The sequence below is a fragment of the Enoplosus armatus genome, chromosome 13 (assembly GCF_043641665.1).
Source record: "Enoplosus armatus isolate fEnoArm2 chromosome 13, fEnoArm2.hap1, whole genome shotgun sequence".
Lineage (NCBI taxonomy): Eukaryota > Metazoa > Chordata > Actinopteri > Centrarchiformes > Enoplosidae > Enoplosus > Enoplosus armatus.
Window position 1 is genome coordinate 16,295,143 of NC_092192.1, and position 18,336 is coordinate 16,313,478.

The window sequence follows — 18,336 nt, forward strand, 5'->3', positions numbered from 1 at the left end:
GGAGGTGAATCAGATAGATGAAAACTCGTGTAACTTAAATAAGAATTAACTGCCCCTCACTGAGCTTTTACAGGGAAAAAATAAAGACAACATATATCGTGTTGAATACTAATTCACTAAGAAAACCGATACTTACACATGTCTAGAATGTGTAAGTATCAGTAAAAAAATTCAATAACAGTATAGGCCACTGTTTGGTTCCTCGGGACAGCTAATGGTTGAGATTATCATATATGTTGCTTAGTAGGTGAGACGTTGGCGTTGAGGTGAGTACACCCCCTTGTGGGCATACACAGATATAACACGCTTCAACCACAGGCTGCGTCTTTTGGTTTAGCCTTTAGCCCTCTGTTTGTACACTGACTGATGAATTAACGGTGGCATATCATTCAACAAGTGTCTATTCGTGTAAAAGTCCACGGTGCGTTGCTCTGCCACAGGGATACACATTTTTATTATTGTGTTTTTTTCTCCACCAGTAGAGGGCAGCATAACAATATGGCTGACATGCCAAACAGTGTCAACTTTGTGGGAGGAAGAAGAATAGCCCAGGGTGGCTAGTTGGTAGTGGTCTAGACATGTCAGATAACTGACAGTAATGCTAACTTGGCCGCGGTAGTTAGTGAGTTATCAAGAAGTGTCTGGACGCTAAACGGAGTGATTGTAGGGCACCAAACCTCGCCAGGTGGCCTGTATAGAGGGTTGGCAAACCGGTAAATCATTACGGATCCCGGACCTTTGATATCTGCCAACAGCTGAGTAGCTAGCGTTAGCTGGCTAGCTGGGGAGCTCCCGAAAAGTAACGTCAGGGCTTGTTTCAAACAGTCATGTCGGCGGCCGGAGACTTCGGAAACCCTTTAAGAAAATTTAAATTGGTCTTTCTCGGTGAACAGAGTGGTAAGTGTGACGATAACGTTAAAGGTTGCTCCGATATATGATCTGAATCATGCTCTGCAGGGGATGTAAGTTAACCTAGCTAACAGTTTGGTGGGTTGGTGATTAACGTTAACCTGTTTGCTAGCTAACATTAGCTGTGTAACGTAACTTGGCTCAGTGATAGCATTGCGACACCGTAACTTGTTACTAACTGCTTGTCCACGCTGGCTTCGTGGAAATTCATTCATTTTCTTCCTGATAGGTTGAGTCATGACTGTGGAAATAGACTCGTCTACTTGTTAGCTAACTTCCGAGGCGAGCTGTGATAACATACTATTAACAGAGGCAGTGGCGGCTAGTAACGCTAGAAAGTTACAAGTGTCAATTAAGTGTGGTTAATATAGTAAGTAGACTTGGAAGCACTGGCTATATAAATATATTGTATTTCTTCTTCACATTACTTCTTAAGTAGACGCTACAATTACAGGTTAAGTTGACTACAGGTGACGAGCTGTATTTGCTGTTGTGTTTAAAGGAATGCTACAAATCTCAGTCAAAGTCCACAAAAAATATTGCAGTGATTATTACACAGTCAGGTCAGTTTGTCTACCCTGGAGGCACTGCGAAGAGGCGATGCATCCCAATTACCAAACCTACCCAGTAGCATTCCTGCGCTCCCTACTGATTTTCCCCTTTTGTAGCCGAACTGAACACAGGGTGTAGTTGTACTGGAAGAGAGAGAAGGAGTGTAGATCCATACGTAACAATCATGTATCTGTTATCAAAGGTAAAGGTGTGGGGTTGTTCATTATACTGTATATTCCAGTACTTGCATTGGTTTCTACAGCTGTGTATTTGCACATTGTGTAAGCTGAGTTTGGGGATTTGTGTAAACTTTAAACCTCTCTCCCAATACTGATTTTGATACCTAAACTTAAGGTATTTGTTGATACTACGTACTAATATGATTCTAGTACTTCTGAAAACTTCACTGCATCAAACTCATTGGATATTTTTTGGTATGGTCAGTATGTATGGCCAAGCACTGCTGTGGTCCTAAAAACATTTGACGGCCTGCTCAGTGAATGGAACACTGGATTTTTTTGATAGGATAGAAACTGGATTTAGGATAGAAACGGATGGATTCATCACATCTGACAATCTGCTTAATAACGTTAATATCAGCACAGATGCTGATCCAGCTGATCTGATTGGTACATCTGTAGTGTAGAAACAGGCAAGGTTAATGTAGAAACAGGATATGGTAATGTAGAAAAGATGACAATTTCTCCTTTGCCAGTAATTATTTTCTACAGGTATTGCGTCCTGTAATGTGACACTCCACTCCCATCAAGATAAGACAGACTTAACAGAACTGTGGTTCCTTGTAAAATTGTTAACAGTGTTGCAGTGTTGGCCTTGGCCATGTCATCATTACTTGATGCACAGTGTAACTGATAATGTAACTCGAGCTCAGCAAAACAGTCCGAGGCTGGGGAGCACGTCCAGCACTGTCCAGGTACTCGAAGCAGCAACCGTATGAGTGACTCTCTGTAGTGATGTGCTAAAAGTTACTTTTTACTAGTTAATATCAGCAAGGTTGAAATACATTTTATGAATCATTTTACAGTTGGCATGTTTAGAGGATGTGGAAGTGTGTTAAAAAATGACATCATAGTTTTTCAGCATAGATATGGAGCACCCAAAATCTTCAAAGTTGGTCAGTTAAGGGCAAGACAAAACATTTATGAAGGGAAATAAATGGGGAGCCCGGTTCCCAACCCTACTTGTCTCTCAACATTCCTCAACCTTCCAACTTCTCCTCAAATACTTGTGCACCGCACCCTTTAATGGACAAAAACCTTCAGAGGGGAGCGGGAGTTGCATGACATGCTGCTGTCAGCTTTAGTCTATCATAAGGGTTCGTCATCTGAGGCTCATGGACTGTACACAACTCTGATGTTGGTACTAAATGTTGATTCTTATTTGTCTTTTTATTTACTTACTCTGTATATCCTGCAGTAGGTGATCCATCCTTTTATGTTATTTGCTAACATTTCATATTGTCAGCAAAGTTATACATCAGACAGACTTATATAAGAGTGTACGTGATGTCAGTGTGGTAAACATGCACACCTTGTCAGAGACTTATCTTTTGAATGTGACTATGCATGAGGAAAGAGGGTCACACAGGCTACTGCGGATTTGAATACATTTACATATTTTATTATGACATGACATACTCCTCACTCCTCACAAGTGTTCAGTTATTATCGGTCAGGGGTTGTATTTGGCTTCCAATATTATTTATTTTTATATCATTTGTATGATTGTTGAAGTTGTTTATCAAGCAAAAATGCCATAGCCACTGTTTCCATCCTTTCAAATGTGGGAATGCTGCTTTTCTGTGTTTTATATCATTACAAAGTATCTTTGGGTTTTGGACTGTTGGTCAGATAAATAAAGCAATTTGAAGACGTCACTTTGGGCTGTGACAAATTGTAAAGGGCATATTTCACAGTTTTCCAATACTTAATAGATTAAACAATTAATCTATCAATTGAAAACAAATGTATTAATTTCTGAGAATAGATATAGAATAGAATCAATTAATTAAATAATGGTTAGTCGCAACCCCCTACTATTTTGGTAATTTTGAATTAGAACTGATTAACATACAGAACTGAAGTGAAAGCGTGGCCATGGAACTTACAGTATTTTATTGTTTCTGTTTGTTTTTTAGTGGGAAAGACTTCGCTGATCACCAGGTTCATGTATGACAGCTTCGACAACACTTACCAAGTGAGACGAACACCTGATTTAATCAGAATCAGAAATACTTATAATCAATGTTCATATTATTCTAATATGAACAATGTTATTCAATGTTAATGGAATGAAGAAGGCTATGCATATCTAACTACTTCTTACCTGTTTTCAGGCCACAATAGGAATAGATTTCCTGTCGAAAACCATGTATCTTGAAGACAGAACAGTAAGTTTAATTTCTTTGAGCAGTCCTTGATTATTTGTTGTTATTGTCTTTGTCCAGCTTGGGGTAGTTCTCTTAGTGACTGTAAGGTTTTGGTGCAGGTAATATAAAGGGGCACTCAGATGCTGATTGCTGACGTAATATTGTGATGTTCCTTTTGTTTTCTTCTTCAAGACTTCAGTTGTTCTTTATAAAAAGTGAGAGCTCGACGCCGTGCCCCCTGGACCGTCCTCCCTTTCTTTGTTTCTCCCCTCAACACAAGTTTTCTTCCTCTCCCTCCTACCCCTCCATCTATTCTCTTCATTCCTGTTTTGAAATTAAACACCTTACTTGATCAAGAGAGGAGGATTGATGACAAGTGAAGGGTGATTATTTATTTATTTCCCCCTCAGGCCCAGACAGCTCGCTCTCTCTGGTGGTCATTCACTACCTGCATGCACTCCGCTCTCTCTGTCCTCTATCCTTTCTCATTCGTCTGACTTTATTTAGTTTTCTTTCAATTTGCTTTTTGTCACCATAACTTACCTCATTTCTGACTTCGGTTTTTTCTTGTTTTATTTTCATCCCTTCTGGGTATATTTTTCTTTTTTTATTTCTCCTCCCATCCCCTTCCCTTTCCTGCCCCACAGATCAGGTTGCAGTTGTGGGACACAGCGGGGCAAGAGCGATTTCGTAGCCTCATCCCAAGTTACATCAGAGACTCTGCTGCTGCTGTCGTAGTGTACGACATCACAAGTAGGTGGATTATCTGTGCACGCAGATGTTTTATAAACGTGCCACGTGTGCCTCATCCTCTGCTGTGTATGCAATGTTTTTTAATGTTCAGAAACAAATGCTAACTACAGTTATAAATGTTTGTTCCATTATTTCTTTTTAATTATAAAAATCCCATAATGCCAAATGTATACACCAGGCTTGGTCAAGATGTGTCCAACTTGTAGTTCTACTTCCTCATTGTCTTCCTGTCACAAATATGTCAGTTTTCACAGCTGAGGCTGTTCGTCTCCTGAATACTGATGATCTGCTTCCTGTTTCTCCCTCATCTCTCTTTCAGACGTCAACTCCTTCCAGCAAACCACAAAATGGATTGATGATGTGAGAACGGAGAGAGGAAGTGATGTCATTATCATGTTGGTGGGAAACAAGACAGACCTTGCAGACAAAAGGTAATCTGTTCCTCCCTCTTCCTGCCTCTGTGTAAGTGGGCTCCCTCCATTAAGAGCATACTAATGAAGTCATTGATTGTTGCCGCTGGCCTGTCAATACTCAGATCCTCAGCCCTTTGTGAGGCAGCACTAGATCAGCGTGAGTTTCCTCTGCCCTTTGTGGATGTCAAAGCTGTGATTGACTGTTGATACTTTATGCCCTCTTTCTCTTTGTTTCAGCCCACATTGTTTGAAGATATTGATTATTTAATCTTTAACAGGCCAAGGTCATAAATAAATTGATAGTTGTCAGATGTGATGTTTGATAATATTTGATCTGTAAGTGTCTACTGTGTGATCCACTTTATCCACCTGTTAAATAAACTAAGTCATGCAATGTCTTTCGCTGTGCATCTCTTAACCCCCTTTATCTGCCACAGGCAAGTATCTATTGAAGAGGGCGAGCGGAAAGCCAAAGAACTAAATGTAATGTTTATTGAGACTAGTGCGAAAGCAGGCTACAACGTAAAGCAGGTAAGAGTGTGTGTGAGTCGTGCTCTGTAGCCCTGCTGCTGATGCTGCCGCCTGGGCTCTACCGCCAAAGGTCGCCTGGCAAAAGGTCAGAGGTTTGGGGAGTTGGATTCTAAGATTGTAGAGTCATTTTATATTCATTCAGACCTTCTAAAATAGGCATTTTGTAAATTTACCATTTTCTGTCCAAAGTTAAAGCCTTCAGTGTTTGTTGTGGAGCTCAGCCAACACAATGAACAGCCCGAAGGTCTACTGGCCGACCTTTGTTGTCGAGCTAAGGTGTCAGTAGCGGCAGGAAGGGGCACGGCTTATTGATCCACTTCAACATAATCACAGTCTGTATTTTCTTCCCCTTGTCTTCTTGTCGATGTCTGTGGTGATTGTGTGCGTGTCCCCGTGGGTGTTTGTGTGTTGTGCGCGGTGCCTCGTGGCTCATCACAGACAGATAACCACAGAGGAGGGAGAACAGAGAGCGAAAGACATGAATGTTCTGTTTATTGAAACAAGTGCAAAGACAGGCTACAATGTCAAACAGGTAGAGCGTGTGCACCTTTCTGTGTGTGTGTGTGTGTGTTCATAGTGCTCATGCTCTCTTCTGATTGGCTTCTATTTCACACACGCATGTGTGCATAAAGGTGTGCTTTTAAGGCTTCCTTTGGTCAAAAGTGAGGTGTGTGGATTTGTTTTTCAAGCCCTCTCCCACCTACTAGAAGTAATGATTTGTATTGGCCAACCTTTGGTCTTACAGCCCTAGAGGTGGGTCAGGGTTCGCAAACCAATACTTCCCACTCCACTGATTAGCACAATGGCAGTGTTTTTGTTACTGTGAAATCTGCATGTGTATCAAGTCTAGTTCTGTGTGATGTTTAGTGGGCTTGTTGAGCATCATCATACATTCGACACTCTCCTTTTTTTTAAATTCATTTGAATCCATCAATCACTTAAAATCCTCCAAGCTCTATCAATGGAAGGTCTCAGTTAGGCACAATTACACCCTCTTTTCAAGCCACTTCCGCAGTGCAGAAACATGGCCTTGCAGTAGCTCAAACACATGCTGCTAAATTCAAATCAAATTAGGAAAAGCTCTGGTGGGCGTCTTCCTCTGTGCGAGCTTCAAGTGAACCTCATGCTGAATCATGCTATGGGAATATACACGGCCCACTATCTTGATTTCCTCTTGTGTGTCATGCTTTGACTATATTTCCTAGTCTGACAGAATACATCTGGTTCTCTTTCCCTCCAGCTTTTCCGTCGTGTGGCAGCCGCCCTCCCTGGCATGGATACCACACAGGACAAGAGTAGAGAGGACAGTATCCTTTGTGTTCATGTCAGTGTCTGTGTCTGACATGACAGAAGAGAGTCAGGAGGTCTCCTCGCTCTCTTATGTCATGTTATATGGATAGTCCCTGCCAGACACTCCAGTGCAGCACTGTGACAGTTAGCTATTGTTGTTTAACCCATGTGTCCCCTTAGATTTATTTCACTAGTGAGGGCACATACTGTGCTCCCACTCACTGACTATTTTACTGGGTATAATCCCAAAAGAAATTCTCTATTTAAATCTATTTTTCTAGCTCAGATTCACAGTAGTTACAAGGGATTCGGATTGTGCCCGTATCCGGGCTAAAATGTGTCAAAACATCCATAGAAACTTCTCAAACGGCTCCTGCAACATGACCCACGTCTCACACTAATTAGACTATAGAGTATAGTAATCTTGCTCTTTGATCATATAGTTACAGATTCCAATCAATATTTAGCCAATTTAAGAATTTTATTTAGGCAAATTTGTGTTGTTGCTTGTGCTTTCTTAAATAGAGAAGCTGAGTTTTTTGAAAAAACATTTATTTTTATTATATTGTTTATTTATAGTAAGGTGTCAAAAAAGGTGCTTTTTTTTTTTTATTGGTACCGAAACTCTGGTATGGCAATGACACTAGTATCAAGACATTTCAACAATACCCAGCCCTAATGGTAGTGTCTGTAGTAAGGAAATTCAAGATTTTCTGTGGCACTTTAACAGTTTAAGGCTTATAATTTTTACAGCTTTTACAAATAACTCCCTGTGGGGTCAGAGGTCAACATGATCTTTCTCCACAAAATTCGATTTGTTTTGAAATGCAGTGTGTGGGATATGTCACATGTCATGTTTGGTTTGTATAAAACTGGTATTATATATATTTTTTTGCATTTAGCTCTGTACCCTGTCATGTCCCGCAGTTAACAAACAAATGTGAAACAGTTTTCTACATGTGTACAGAACTTTAAAATTGTATCTCTAATAACTTAAGCCTGGAAAGTAGTTGTCAAGTTTGTTTACTTCTAACAACCTCTCATGTACTTTTTAGGGCTTGCATTTTTCCCCGTTCTGTGATGTTCCTTAACTCCTAAACCCTTCAGTGATTGACATTAAGCTGGAGAAGCCACCAGAGCAACCTGTCAGTGAAGGAGCCTGTTCCTGCTAATCCCGGCCTGTGTCATTGCTAAATATTTCTCTTACTGGCTTTTTCTTGAACCCAGGTGGTTTTTCTGTATCTGTAACCTTCATTGCACCCACCGCTGTTCCCCAGCCTGAAAGAGAACACTAAATCCGTTATCCTTGCCATTGTGGAAACCTGCTCTCTCATCTGGATGCTCTAAAAGTCATAAATAACTTACATTGAATATTTGCACTGTAACACACATACGTTGAGACAGGATTCAGTATTCACAGCTGTTTGTCATTTCAAACAGACGGCAGAATGGTAATGAGTCACATTGCTGTAGTTTGAACTTTTTGAACCAAACTGAGAGAAAGAAAATGTGTGTTTAAGACATTAAATCAAGGTATGTGTTTAAGAGTGAGAATATTCTTTAAAAAGTTGCTTTAAGCTTAATAAGCACAATCGGGATGTTTTGTGCATTTGTCAGTTAACATAATGTGTGCTGTTGCAATTGATTGGCATGGATTTATTCATGAATTGTGTTATCAACAATAATATGTGGAAATGGTTACAAAAAGTTGTGTTTAAGTAAATTTATTGGGATATCCCGGTGTTGACAGGTATACTGTACACCCCTGATGCAGCTGACGTTGGAAGCGGCAGCTATGAGCTTAGTTTAAACTGTGTATGCTTTTCCCAACATGTACCAGCATGATATCTCAAGTCGATACACAGTCAGACACCATCGCACGGTCTCAGACCAGCACAAAGACATGACACCTACTACAAGAGCAACACTATTACTACACCCAGTCACACATCCACATTACCGTCCTTCCTCTCTTCCCACTCTTGTCCCTTGAGATGGGTTATTTTTACCATGGATTCCATTTTCTATTACCTTTTTATTTGGATAGATCTATGATTTTGTTTTCTAAAGACTACAGCTGTCATAGATTTAAACACATTTCTTTGATTATAGTGTTTGAGGAGAAGTTTCTCATTTATTAAGAGTCATAATCATAAAACCCATAAACATTAGATATGGAGATATATGCCTTTCGGAGTTTAATCGTAGAGGGCTTCCTTGGCTTTGGGTTTATCTAGTTAAGTTTGGTATGATGTTTTATGAACACACAAGACTGTTTTCTTTTGCTTATTTTTATTTTTTGGCATTGATCTTTTGTTAGTGATTATTCTACATTCTGTATTTAATCCACAATGACTTGTAATATTTATTTCTATTGGATTCATGTTTCTTTTTTTTATGGCTGTTAATATCTTCACTTTCGGTATGAGTACTGAAGCGCTAATAAAATATGCATCCATCTGGACCACCTTTAACAGAATCAGGAGAGCGCATCTGCTGTTCCCTCTGCCACCTCTAAATGGCAATTTGATCATACTGATAATACCGTGCAATTTTCTGTGTGAACTTGTGGAGGAGAGTCCGATTTGTATAGCGTAGTAGTCTTTAACGTTTCTCTCTGGAATGGTTTTAAATGAAAGAATAAAAATACACTTGTCACCGCGGCTGGAATTCATCAATGTGTTATTGACAGATGCAAGATTTGGATTAAATGATGAAATTATAAAATTAAGATAAAATACTCAGAGTTACAGTTGCAGAGTTGTAGATCTGTTTCTTTTAAGAACGGTACCTGAGTGTTGCTGTGGTCTAAATGACTGACAGTAATCAGCCTGGTAATCTGTCCTGCCTGTGCAATATGGTGGACCTGGACTAATAGGCTTATTTCACAGCAGATATTGTGACTTGTCATTGCAGGAAACCCACAGGTGGAAATAATGACAATGAGCCAGCATTCACAATAGGCCTTGAGCTGGCACACCTAAACAGAACCCAGCCGTTATTCCTGCCTGCTGTGGTCTGGTGTGGCACAAGTGATGGGAAGGGAAATAGTCGGGCCTCATAGCCACCTCTAGTAAGACTTCAAAGCAGACAGCTGTCCCAGGTTCACTGCGTGTCTATTAGTTTCACACAATTTGATTAATGGCAAATTTTAACTGGAATTAGCAATATTATCAACTCAATTGAGTCCTGCATCATTACATACTCTTGTGGCCCTGTCCTTTGGAGGGGCCCTGGTTCAGAATAGTAGGTGTGTTCAGCTCAGGGAGTGGATATTGCTAGAGAAAATGGAATTGAGCTTGAGGAGGGAAAAAACGTCACAGGCAAGTAGTTTTATTATGCAACCCAGAGCAAAGTTTACTGTTCCTCTGAGACTTTACAACGGCTAGCAATTAGACACCAAATGATACCTTTGTTGTACTTTCTCAAACATGAACACAAGAGTCTAATACATTGTCAGGTTTCCATTGAACAGCGCGCGGATCCCAGTCCATGATTGGTTCAGCCATTGTTGCAAGTCCCGCGAGAGTCTCCCGAGCAGCTGTTACCCTGGAAACCGAGCTAAACAACCGCTGCTCTGTGTTTTCATTTAGTCAAAGCTTTGCTATTTTAAGAAGCACATTGCCGGCGGACACGCTGAGCTTTCCTTTGACTTTTGAAGTTAATCTGAATCATTTAACTCTAATTCAATAATGGGCAGCGATTACTACGAGGCGCTGGAAATAAACAGAAACGCAACAGACGCAGATGTCAAAAAGGCGTAGGTTTTTGTTAAACTACCAAACCATTAAATGACTTAATAGACGTTAAAACTTGAAGCCACTCACACGTTTTATATCAGGCGTTTTGCGTGTATTGTTACAGTTTTCCTCTTCTGTCTAGATATCGACGTCTTGCTTTGAAGTTTCATCCGAGCAGCAGCAGAGAAAGTGGAAGCTGCGAGAGGTTCAGTCAGCTGGGAGAGGCCTACGATGTTCTGAGCGACCGTAAGTAGCTGAAACAGGGAGGCTGAAGTTTGTTTTACCTTCATCAGTAGGCTTCTGCAACCCATCACGAAGCCCATAATGTCACTATGTCACTATAATACCTAATCAAAGTCAGATGTCCCGCATGCGTTGATAACTGTACGCTTGCTGATTTTAGGTTTGTTTGCAACACGTGCCAATATTCATGAGGACATTTAGGTCATTGCACCAGCAAAAAGTGATGCTCAACAAGATTAAAGATAAACACACAACTAAAATAAAATAGAAATAACAGAAATAGTCGAAATAATACTAATAATCAAATAAAAGTGAGGCTGAAAATAAAAGTGGGGATAATTATATAGTCCTTATATTTTCAGCTTGTTTATCTCTAACGTCTAATGGGCATGGGCAATTTCTAACTTATCTGCGCTTATATATGTCTCAACATGAAGTAATTATTAAGCAATACTAAATATTATAGTTGAATAACATGTTTGTACAGCTGAAGATGGAGAGGAAACTATTATATGGCTTGAATAAAGGAAAGCGCGATAAACACTATCTGACCAAAATGTGAATGTACAGCGTGAGTGTGGCATATACATTTTATTTGAAATCATCATCTGATTGAATCTGAAAAGATACCCGTACCAGTATTGAGACATGGAGACTGGCAGTGTGTATCTGTAACAATATCTATGTTCTTTGTGACAGCTCGAAAAAAGGCAACCTATGACAAGTTTGGTGAGGAGGGTCTAAAAGGTGGTATCCCACCTGAGTTTGGCAGCAGTGGGGCTTGGTCATCTAAATATGTCTACCATGGGAACCCACACAAAACGTTCAGACAGTTCTTTGGAGGCGACAACCCATTTGCAGGTAAGAAAAGCAGACCATACATTGAATGTGCTTATTTAAATGTCATACTAATTACATTACATTTTTTGCTAGACTTCTTTACAAATGATGCACCACTTCAGTTCGGTGGCCTGCAACCAGGAGTGGTGAAGACAAAAGATTCTCACATAGAGAGAGACCTTAATTTGTCCCTGGATGATCTCTTCCACGGATGCACAAAAAAGATTAAGATATCTCGCAGGGTAAGAGCTACTGTATGTGAGATAACTATCTTTTCTCATGATTAAATAATTCATACATCCCTTAGATTAGACAGAAAACTCCTCATGGACACTCAGGACTTAGATCTAATTAATCAATCACAACACGGTCCAAACAAACACACTTAATGAAATACACGTATTCATTTTAGCCTTCATTTGTTTGACAGGTTATGAATGAGGATGGATATACATCCAGTATCAAAGACAAGATCCTGACTATAGTCGTGAAGCCTGGATGGAAAGAAGGCACAAAGATCATTTTCCCCAAAGAGGGAGATCAGGTAAAATAACTATGATACTCCATTATTCACTATTGAGATTTAAGTCAGCTGTGGTCACTAATAACTCATCCAGTCTGATGTCTGTGTTGCAATGTGATAGGAGAGTGAACTCATCAATTGGTACAATATTTTATTTTTTATCCTTTTAAACCCAAAGATCAAAATCAGTATGACTTTATTCAGTTTGAACAAGGTCTATAGGCCCTTAACCTGCTGTGAAAGTGAAAAATATGAAGGGGGGATTTAACCTGTGGGGGGATTGCCTCTGTGAGAGTGGTCAGAAAAAGAGCTGATAACGTGATTTGTAACAGTTTCCCCAAAATAAGGTCAGGCTTTAGTCATAGTCTCTGCTGTTTCTTTCCTTGAATAAGAATCTTATGGTTTTAGTTTTGGCTTGAGGCCCTGTCCCTGGTGCTGATTTACCCAACTCTCTGTTCCCCCATAGAGCTGATTTCTCAGCTAATGGGATACAACCCCAGCTTTTAGTGTGCTGTTTGCTTTAGAGGGAAGTCTTGCAAGTGACCAATATGTACAATTTTGGATGAGAAGCAGAAAACATATCCTTAAAGATGATGTGTTTTCAAAGCAGACAATTGTTTTTTGTTTTTTTGATCAGGATCTGAAGTATATACATTTTTGCAGACACTGTGCAACTTTGTGCAAATTTATGTAAAATTATGGATTATCATAAGCATAAGGAATAGTGACCTTTAGTGTTCTCTTTTAGAGAAGGATAAATACTTGGGACGATATGGGATGAATTATAAGGGAATTATTAATTTGCTTAATACTGAATGTATTTTTTGTTAGCAAGTCTGAATGTATCATTTTGTATTGGATTTGTTTTAAATGTACAAGTCATATTGTAATTATGTTTGATTGATAAGTGTTTGAGGTGATATTGATGAAACATGACTGGAAACTTGCTGAAGCTGTTGACTACAGAATGCAGGACTGGACAGTTTTGATAAAGACTAAAGAAAGTAATGGTTTAATATGAACGGGTAAGTAAAGTTTAGTTTTGGTAAAGTGCATTTAATAATTCAGTTGTGAAGGGTTGTACTTTCCACTGGATCTGCTACATTGTCACCAGCAGGTGGCCTCAGCAGATCTCTTTCAAGGTGCTCACACAAGGGACTTAGTTCTTGATCTCCTTTACCTCTTTTGTTTTGCTTGATATGATTTGATCAGTATGTGCACAACTTATTTACAAAGTATGCATAGTATAGTCATATTTTAGGGAAGGAGCACAGACTACATGGTAATCATCTTGCTGTATTTATTTTACCTTTAGGGACCAAACAGCATCCCTGCAGATATTGTGTTCATAGTGCAACAGAAGAGTCATCCTCTATTCGTAAGACAAGACAATGACCTGATCTTCAAGGCCCAGATCTCTCTGGAGATGGTGAGTCATGTTAATGAGAGTCAGAATAATGGGTTTGATTATTAGTCATACTTAAAGATTTGGTTTAAGTGGAATAAACACTTAACCTTTCCCACAGGCTTTGACTGGGTTCTCTGTGGATGTGGAGACACTAGATGACAGGCTACTCATTATTCCCATCAATGACATTGTGCAGTAAGTGCTTTCATATACTGGGGCCAAAGTGGAATACTAAATAACATTCATGTGTAATACTGTATTTTGTATACACTCTTCAACATTAAGATCAGAACACGGAGAGATGATCATAAGAAATTCAAGCACTTTATATTTACAGTACACTCAAACAGAAACATTTCTAGAAAGATATGTTTTGGGTTTCATCTGCATCAATTACCATTTTCCTGTCTCTGATTTGTTTGTCATTACACATCAGCCCTGCGTACACAAAAGTGGTGACAGGAGAGGGAATGCCACTGTCCCAGGATCCTTCCCAGAGAGGAAACCTCATCATCACATTTGACATCCAGTTTCCTGAGAAGCTCTCCGCCGAGAGGAAACATCTGATCAAACAAGCTCTGGCTTTTAAATATTGATCACATTTTAACACGTGTTGCTATCCTGTGACTAATGATTATTACATATCTGTCATGAGAGAGAGAGAGGTATCAAAACTATTTGTATATCTTCATTTTGATTTGAAATATCCACTAGAAGGTAAAGACATTCGCAAACACGACCGCTGTGCTACAACATAAGCTTTCTGACTGACAATGATGGTTACAGTATAGTTGTGCAGCTGTGATTTGCTGCCATCATGGCCCGTTTCAGCTGCTCGTATGTTACGAACATCACCACGTTCCAGGAGCCCAGGCGTAAGAAAGATGGCATGAACCTCAAGAACAAAAAGACAGAAAAACAACATGATTAATTGCAATCCATTCATGCTGTTTACAGCCATTGGTCCCCCACCCACCCACTCTGTACATGTTTGATTTATATCCTCTTTAATCCTTTCAATATTCCTCGCAGTCAATGCCTACCCCTTATAAAAGGCAAGCGGCCCCTCTTTGGTCATCATGGCAGCAGCACAATTGAGGACGCTGCTGTACTGGCCAAGAGCAGCGTTCATGTATCTTGTCTTGACCACATCAACTGGAGAGGCAATCACTGTTGTGCATAACCCTGCACCAAAGGCTGATACAAAGTGGCAGGGCAGATTATCTGTGGAGGAAAGACTGAAAGTTACTGCTCCAAAAACAAAAACACTTGCCTGTGCATCATGTTGTACTGCAGCCATTGTTTTACCTGTCAGTGGAGTGGATTTAACAAGTGCATCCTTGATGAAATCATATGTCACCAGTTCAGTGCAATTAACAATTGCATTTCGCGCAATGTTCGGAGCTGTTCCTGCGTGACAGAGTGATATAAATGTACATACAAGGATTCATCATAAGAAATGAAAGGACATGCTCCAATACCTAAATAATCCTCTTAAACTCAAGCTACCTTTCCACAGACCACGAATGCCTTCATCCTTAGCAATGGTCTTGTAAGCCTCAATGGTGCTGCAGTAGCGTCTGGCATGCCCATGAGACCTGGCCTGTGCCTGGAAGCGGACTTTCACCACATCTGTAGGCTGAGCAAAAGCAACCGCCATGGCACCAGTGGTACTTCCTGCAAGCAGCCGGCTGCCGATGCCAACATCTGAATCAAAGAGGAGGGAGATGTCAGGCCTGATCCTGGTCCAGGACTCCCTTTACTAGATAAACAATTAGAACACATTCTTTGATACTCACGATCAGAGCCTTTAGTGTAGAACTGTTTTACAGAGTCGTAGAGACCAATGCGGACAGAAGCAAAGCTCATCTGCCTCTGTAGTCCTGCCACCAGTCCACTATAAAGGCTCCTGGGCCCCTCTGTTCGCACCATGGTGGTGATGGTGCCAAACACTCCACGGTACTTCACTGCAGACTCTTTCCCTGTAGCTGCTGAAGCTCTGGCCTCTCCTTGGATCTGTGCAGGATAAAAGATAATGATAAGTAAGGATAAAGGATAGGGGACTGCAGTACAGCTTCATCAGGTTTATAAGCATAAGTCATGTATACAGTGTTTCATGGACACACTCAAATCTATATTTTACAAACAGTATATTCACTTTGTGCACATGCAACGTCAGAATTTGATGTGTTAGCAAAAAGCTTGTTTACCTGCAGCCGCACTTTGGCTGTGTCCAGGGGAAAGGTGAGCAGGTCAGCGATGCAGGCTGCGGTTCCTGCTCCTACAAACTTCACAGCTGCTGATGGAGGCACGTCTGCAGGTCTAAATCCAACCATTTTCCAGAACTATTTTGATCAATATAAGGATCGACGGGTGGTTTGTTAATGTGGACAAAATCTCCAAAGCCTCCAACCTCCAAAATCTGAAAAAGATAGACCCCAAAAAACATTCCATCCTTAAATGTATGTATTTTGTGTAAAGCTGTTGGGGGGCTCATTTAACACCTCCGTTAAGCAAAACAGACATCCTAAAGTCAAGGCTTTAGTGAAGCTAAATGAAAGACAGCTGTTCAGTACATTCTGTGCAGACAGGAAAAAAACAGGCCCACATGGGTTGAAAATGCAATTCAGTAACACAAATTTTGGTTAGTAATTCTTACCTTTATTGGAGCAATTTAGGACAGAAACATTAGAGATCAGGATTCTCTAAAGGTGTCCCTCTGGCTGAATTTTGTCCCAGCTATAAATTGGTTTCCTTGTTTTTCCATAGAAGATTTTTCAGAAGAGATGAGCCTTAAAATCATAATCCAAATCCTGGAAAAGACAGAGCTAAGGTCAAAAACAATAGCAATGGAACAGTATTAACAAAAATGTAAACATGCCAAGAAAAAAGTCATAATAAAGAGTTTGGTTGTACCGTAATTTGATGTGCAGAGGTTAAAATGCCTGGTAGAATGCTTCTCCAAGAGACAATACCCTAGAGAATCAGTGAGTGAACAGGAGGCAGTGGTGTGGAGAAAAGAACCGCCTCTTTAAATACTGCTGGTGTTGTTACATCATGGCATGTGTTGCTGGTGGGGCCCCACCCCCACTACATCTATAGCTGCCTGCTGGTCAAATGGGAAGACCATAAACCTGTCTGTGTGACAAAAAGCCTGTTGTTGTACTTGTATGATTTGTGTAAACACACATTTTTGGACATGTTTTCTCTCTGTCTTCTTGATTTCATGATGAAGCTTCCTCTCTGTTGTGTCCTCAGACCAGCAACAACATTGCGACAAACATTAAAAACAACAAGTATGATTGATTCCACAGGTTCAATATACTGAGAGTGAAAATAAGATGGATTTTCTAACCTGCTAAAACAAATGTAGTTAAGTCTGTTATCTGTTTGAAGGTCTGTACAGATTTATACTAAATGTACATAGCATTATAGTACAGACTGAGAGAACACAGACTTGAGGACTAAATGCTGAGTCATGCTGAAAATACAAGAACACACAGTACATCGTCCACCAAATTGGATCCGTATGTTCAGACTCTTTACCATCTCACCACAGCTTTTTGTTGAAACATGTTCCATGACCCGTTGTTCCTGCAATGACCGATTGAAACGTGCCGTGGTCAAAAACGCAAGTATACAATTTTTTGTTCAATAAAGAATCGCTTTTGATAATTATTATTAAGTATTGTACATTGTAATACAATATTGTATGTCTGAACAGAGGTGTGTGTATGCTGTTTCCCTGATAGGGCCCTGAAAAGCAATGCAGCATTGTTAAGTTAATACAGTAGTTGTAATGTAGTACTGTAATTAAAAGTAGGTGAAGTCGTAGAAAAGGTAGATAGATGGACTTTATTGTGTCCAAAGGGGACATTTATTTCCAGAGTGTGCATTATGCTTACCTCCAGAACACAGAACATTTACATACAACATAAATATATTTGGACAGGGTGTTATTGTGATTAGGGAGCACCACTATGGCAGAGGGAACTTCAGCTAAAACGTACCTTTTTCCATCTCAGTGTCCTGCATGTTTAACCAGATGGGGAGTAATGTGAAAAATGTGTTGAGCGGGTGTCCGGGGTCATGTGCTATGGTGAGTGCCATGCTACTGATGGCTCTGTGGTGGAGTTCTGAGAGGTTGGTGGTTGGGAGACCAATGAATACAGTGGAAGCACTCCCATTGATATGGGACAACTTGTTCTTGTTGGAGATAAGAACAAGCAATAACAAGCGTAAGATCATTTCATATGATATGAAATATATGGCGTGTAAATTGCAATGATATGAATGAATGCTTGGGTACATGTACATGTTGTCCTGCACATGCTGTATGATCTACATCAACAATCTGACTCAAGCATGAAACTGCAGGTGATTCTGGAAATATCACAGGCCCAATGAAGGCCTGCTAAACAAAACTGCATTTGTGTAGAGGTCCAATGAAAGAGGAAGAGCTTGGTTTCTTTTGCAGTTTTTGGTCAGAAATTGGCTCACTTCACATCTCTGCTTTCAGGCCACCGGCTGAAATGTTGGGATTTCAGCCGGTTTGTCAGCCATCCTTTCCCTTGTGAACAGCAACACAGACAAACACCTTTCCAATCTGAAGTAGCCACTGACAGAAGAAGGTGTCATGATAGGAGGACATAAGTCAGATCAGTACATGAGTCTGGTAACTTCCACAGATATATACTGAACCTACCTACCTTAATCAATGATTTAAATAATCATTAAATGATAAT

The 18,336-nt window shown here is 40.1% G+C and overlaps 3 protein-coding genes across 5 annotated transcripts; 2 read left to right on the forward strand and 1 right to left on the reverse strand.

The window, feature by feature from the left end:
- The first annotated feature begins 567 nt into the window (after window positions 1-567).
- LOC139294799 (ras-related protein Rab-6A) lies at window positions 568-9,500 on the forward strand. 3 transcript variants are annotated; one of them, XM_070916729.1, is made up of 8 exons: window positions 568-897; window positions 3,620-3,678; window positions 3,818-3,871; window positions 4,498-4,603; window positions 4,923-5,034; window positions 5,454-5,547; window positions 6,788-6,854; window positions 7,945-9,500. In XM_070916729.1, exons 1-8 carry the CDS (start codon window positions 828-830, stop codon window positions 8,007-8,009), a joined length of 627 nt encoding a protein of 208 aa, XP_070772830.1. In that variant the 5' UTR covers window positions 568-827; the 3' UTR covers window positions 8,010-9,500. The 3 variants fall into 3 exon arrangements, with proteins under 3 accessions (XP_070772830.1, XP_070772831.1, XP_070772832.1); XM_070916730.1 differs by lacking the exon at window positions 5,454-5,547 and adding an exon at window positions 5,986-6,079; XM_070916731.1 differs by lacking the exons at window positions 4,498-4,603; window positions 4,923-5,034; window positions 5,454-5,547.
- A 1,029-nt stretch (window positions 9,501-10,529) lies between these two features.
- Window positions 10,530-14,187, forward strand: dnajb13 (DnaJ heat shock protein family (Hsp40) member B13). Its single transcript, XM_070917406.1, has 8 exons — window positions 10,530-10,597; window positions 10,720-10,823; window positions 11,520-11,681; window positions 11,754-11,902; window positions 12,091-12,204; window positions 13,499-13,612; window positions 13,710-13,786; window positions 14,028-14,187. Exons 1-8 carry the CDS (start codon window positions 10,530-10,532, stop codon window positions 14,185-14,187), a joined length of 948 nt encoding a protein of 315 aa, XP_070773507.1.
- Window positions 14,188-14,371: 184 nt separating this feature from the next.
- ucp2 (uncoupling protein 2) lies at window positions 14,372-15,927 on the reverse strand. The gene is made up of 6 exons (XM_070917538.1): window positions 15,802-15,927; window positions 15,391-15,607; window positions 15,101-15,298; window positions 14,900-15,001; window positions 14,635-14,815; window positions 14,372-14,486 (listed from the first exon to the last, which is right to left on the reverse strand). Exons 1-6 carry the CDS (start codon window positions 15,925-15,927, stop codon window positions 14,372-14,374), a joined length of 939 nt encoding a protein of 312 aa, XP_070773639.1.
- Between the last annotated feature and the right edge of the window lie 2,409 nt (window positions 15,928-18,336).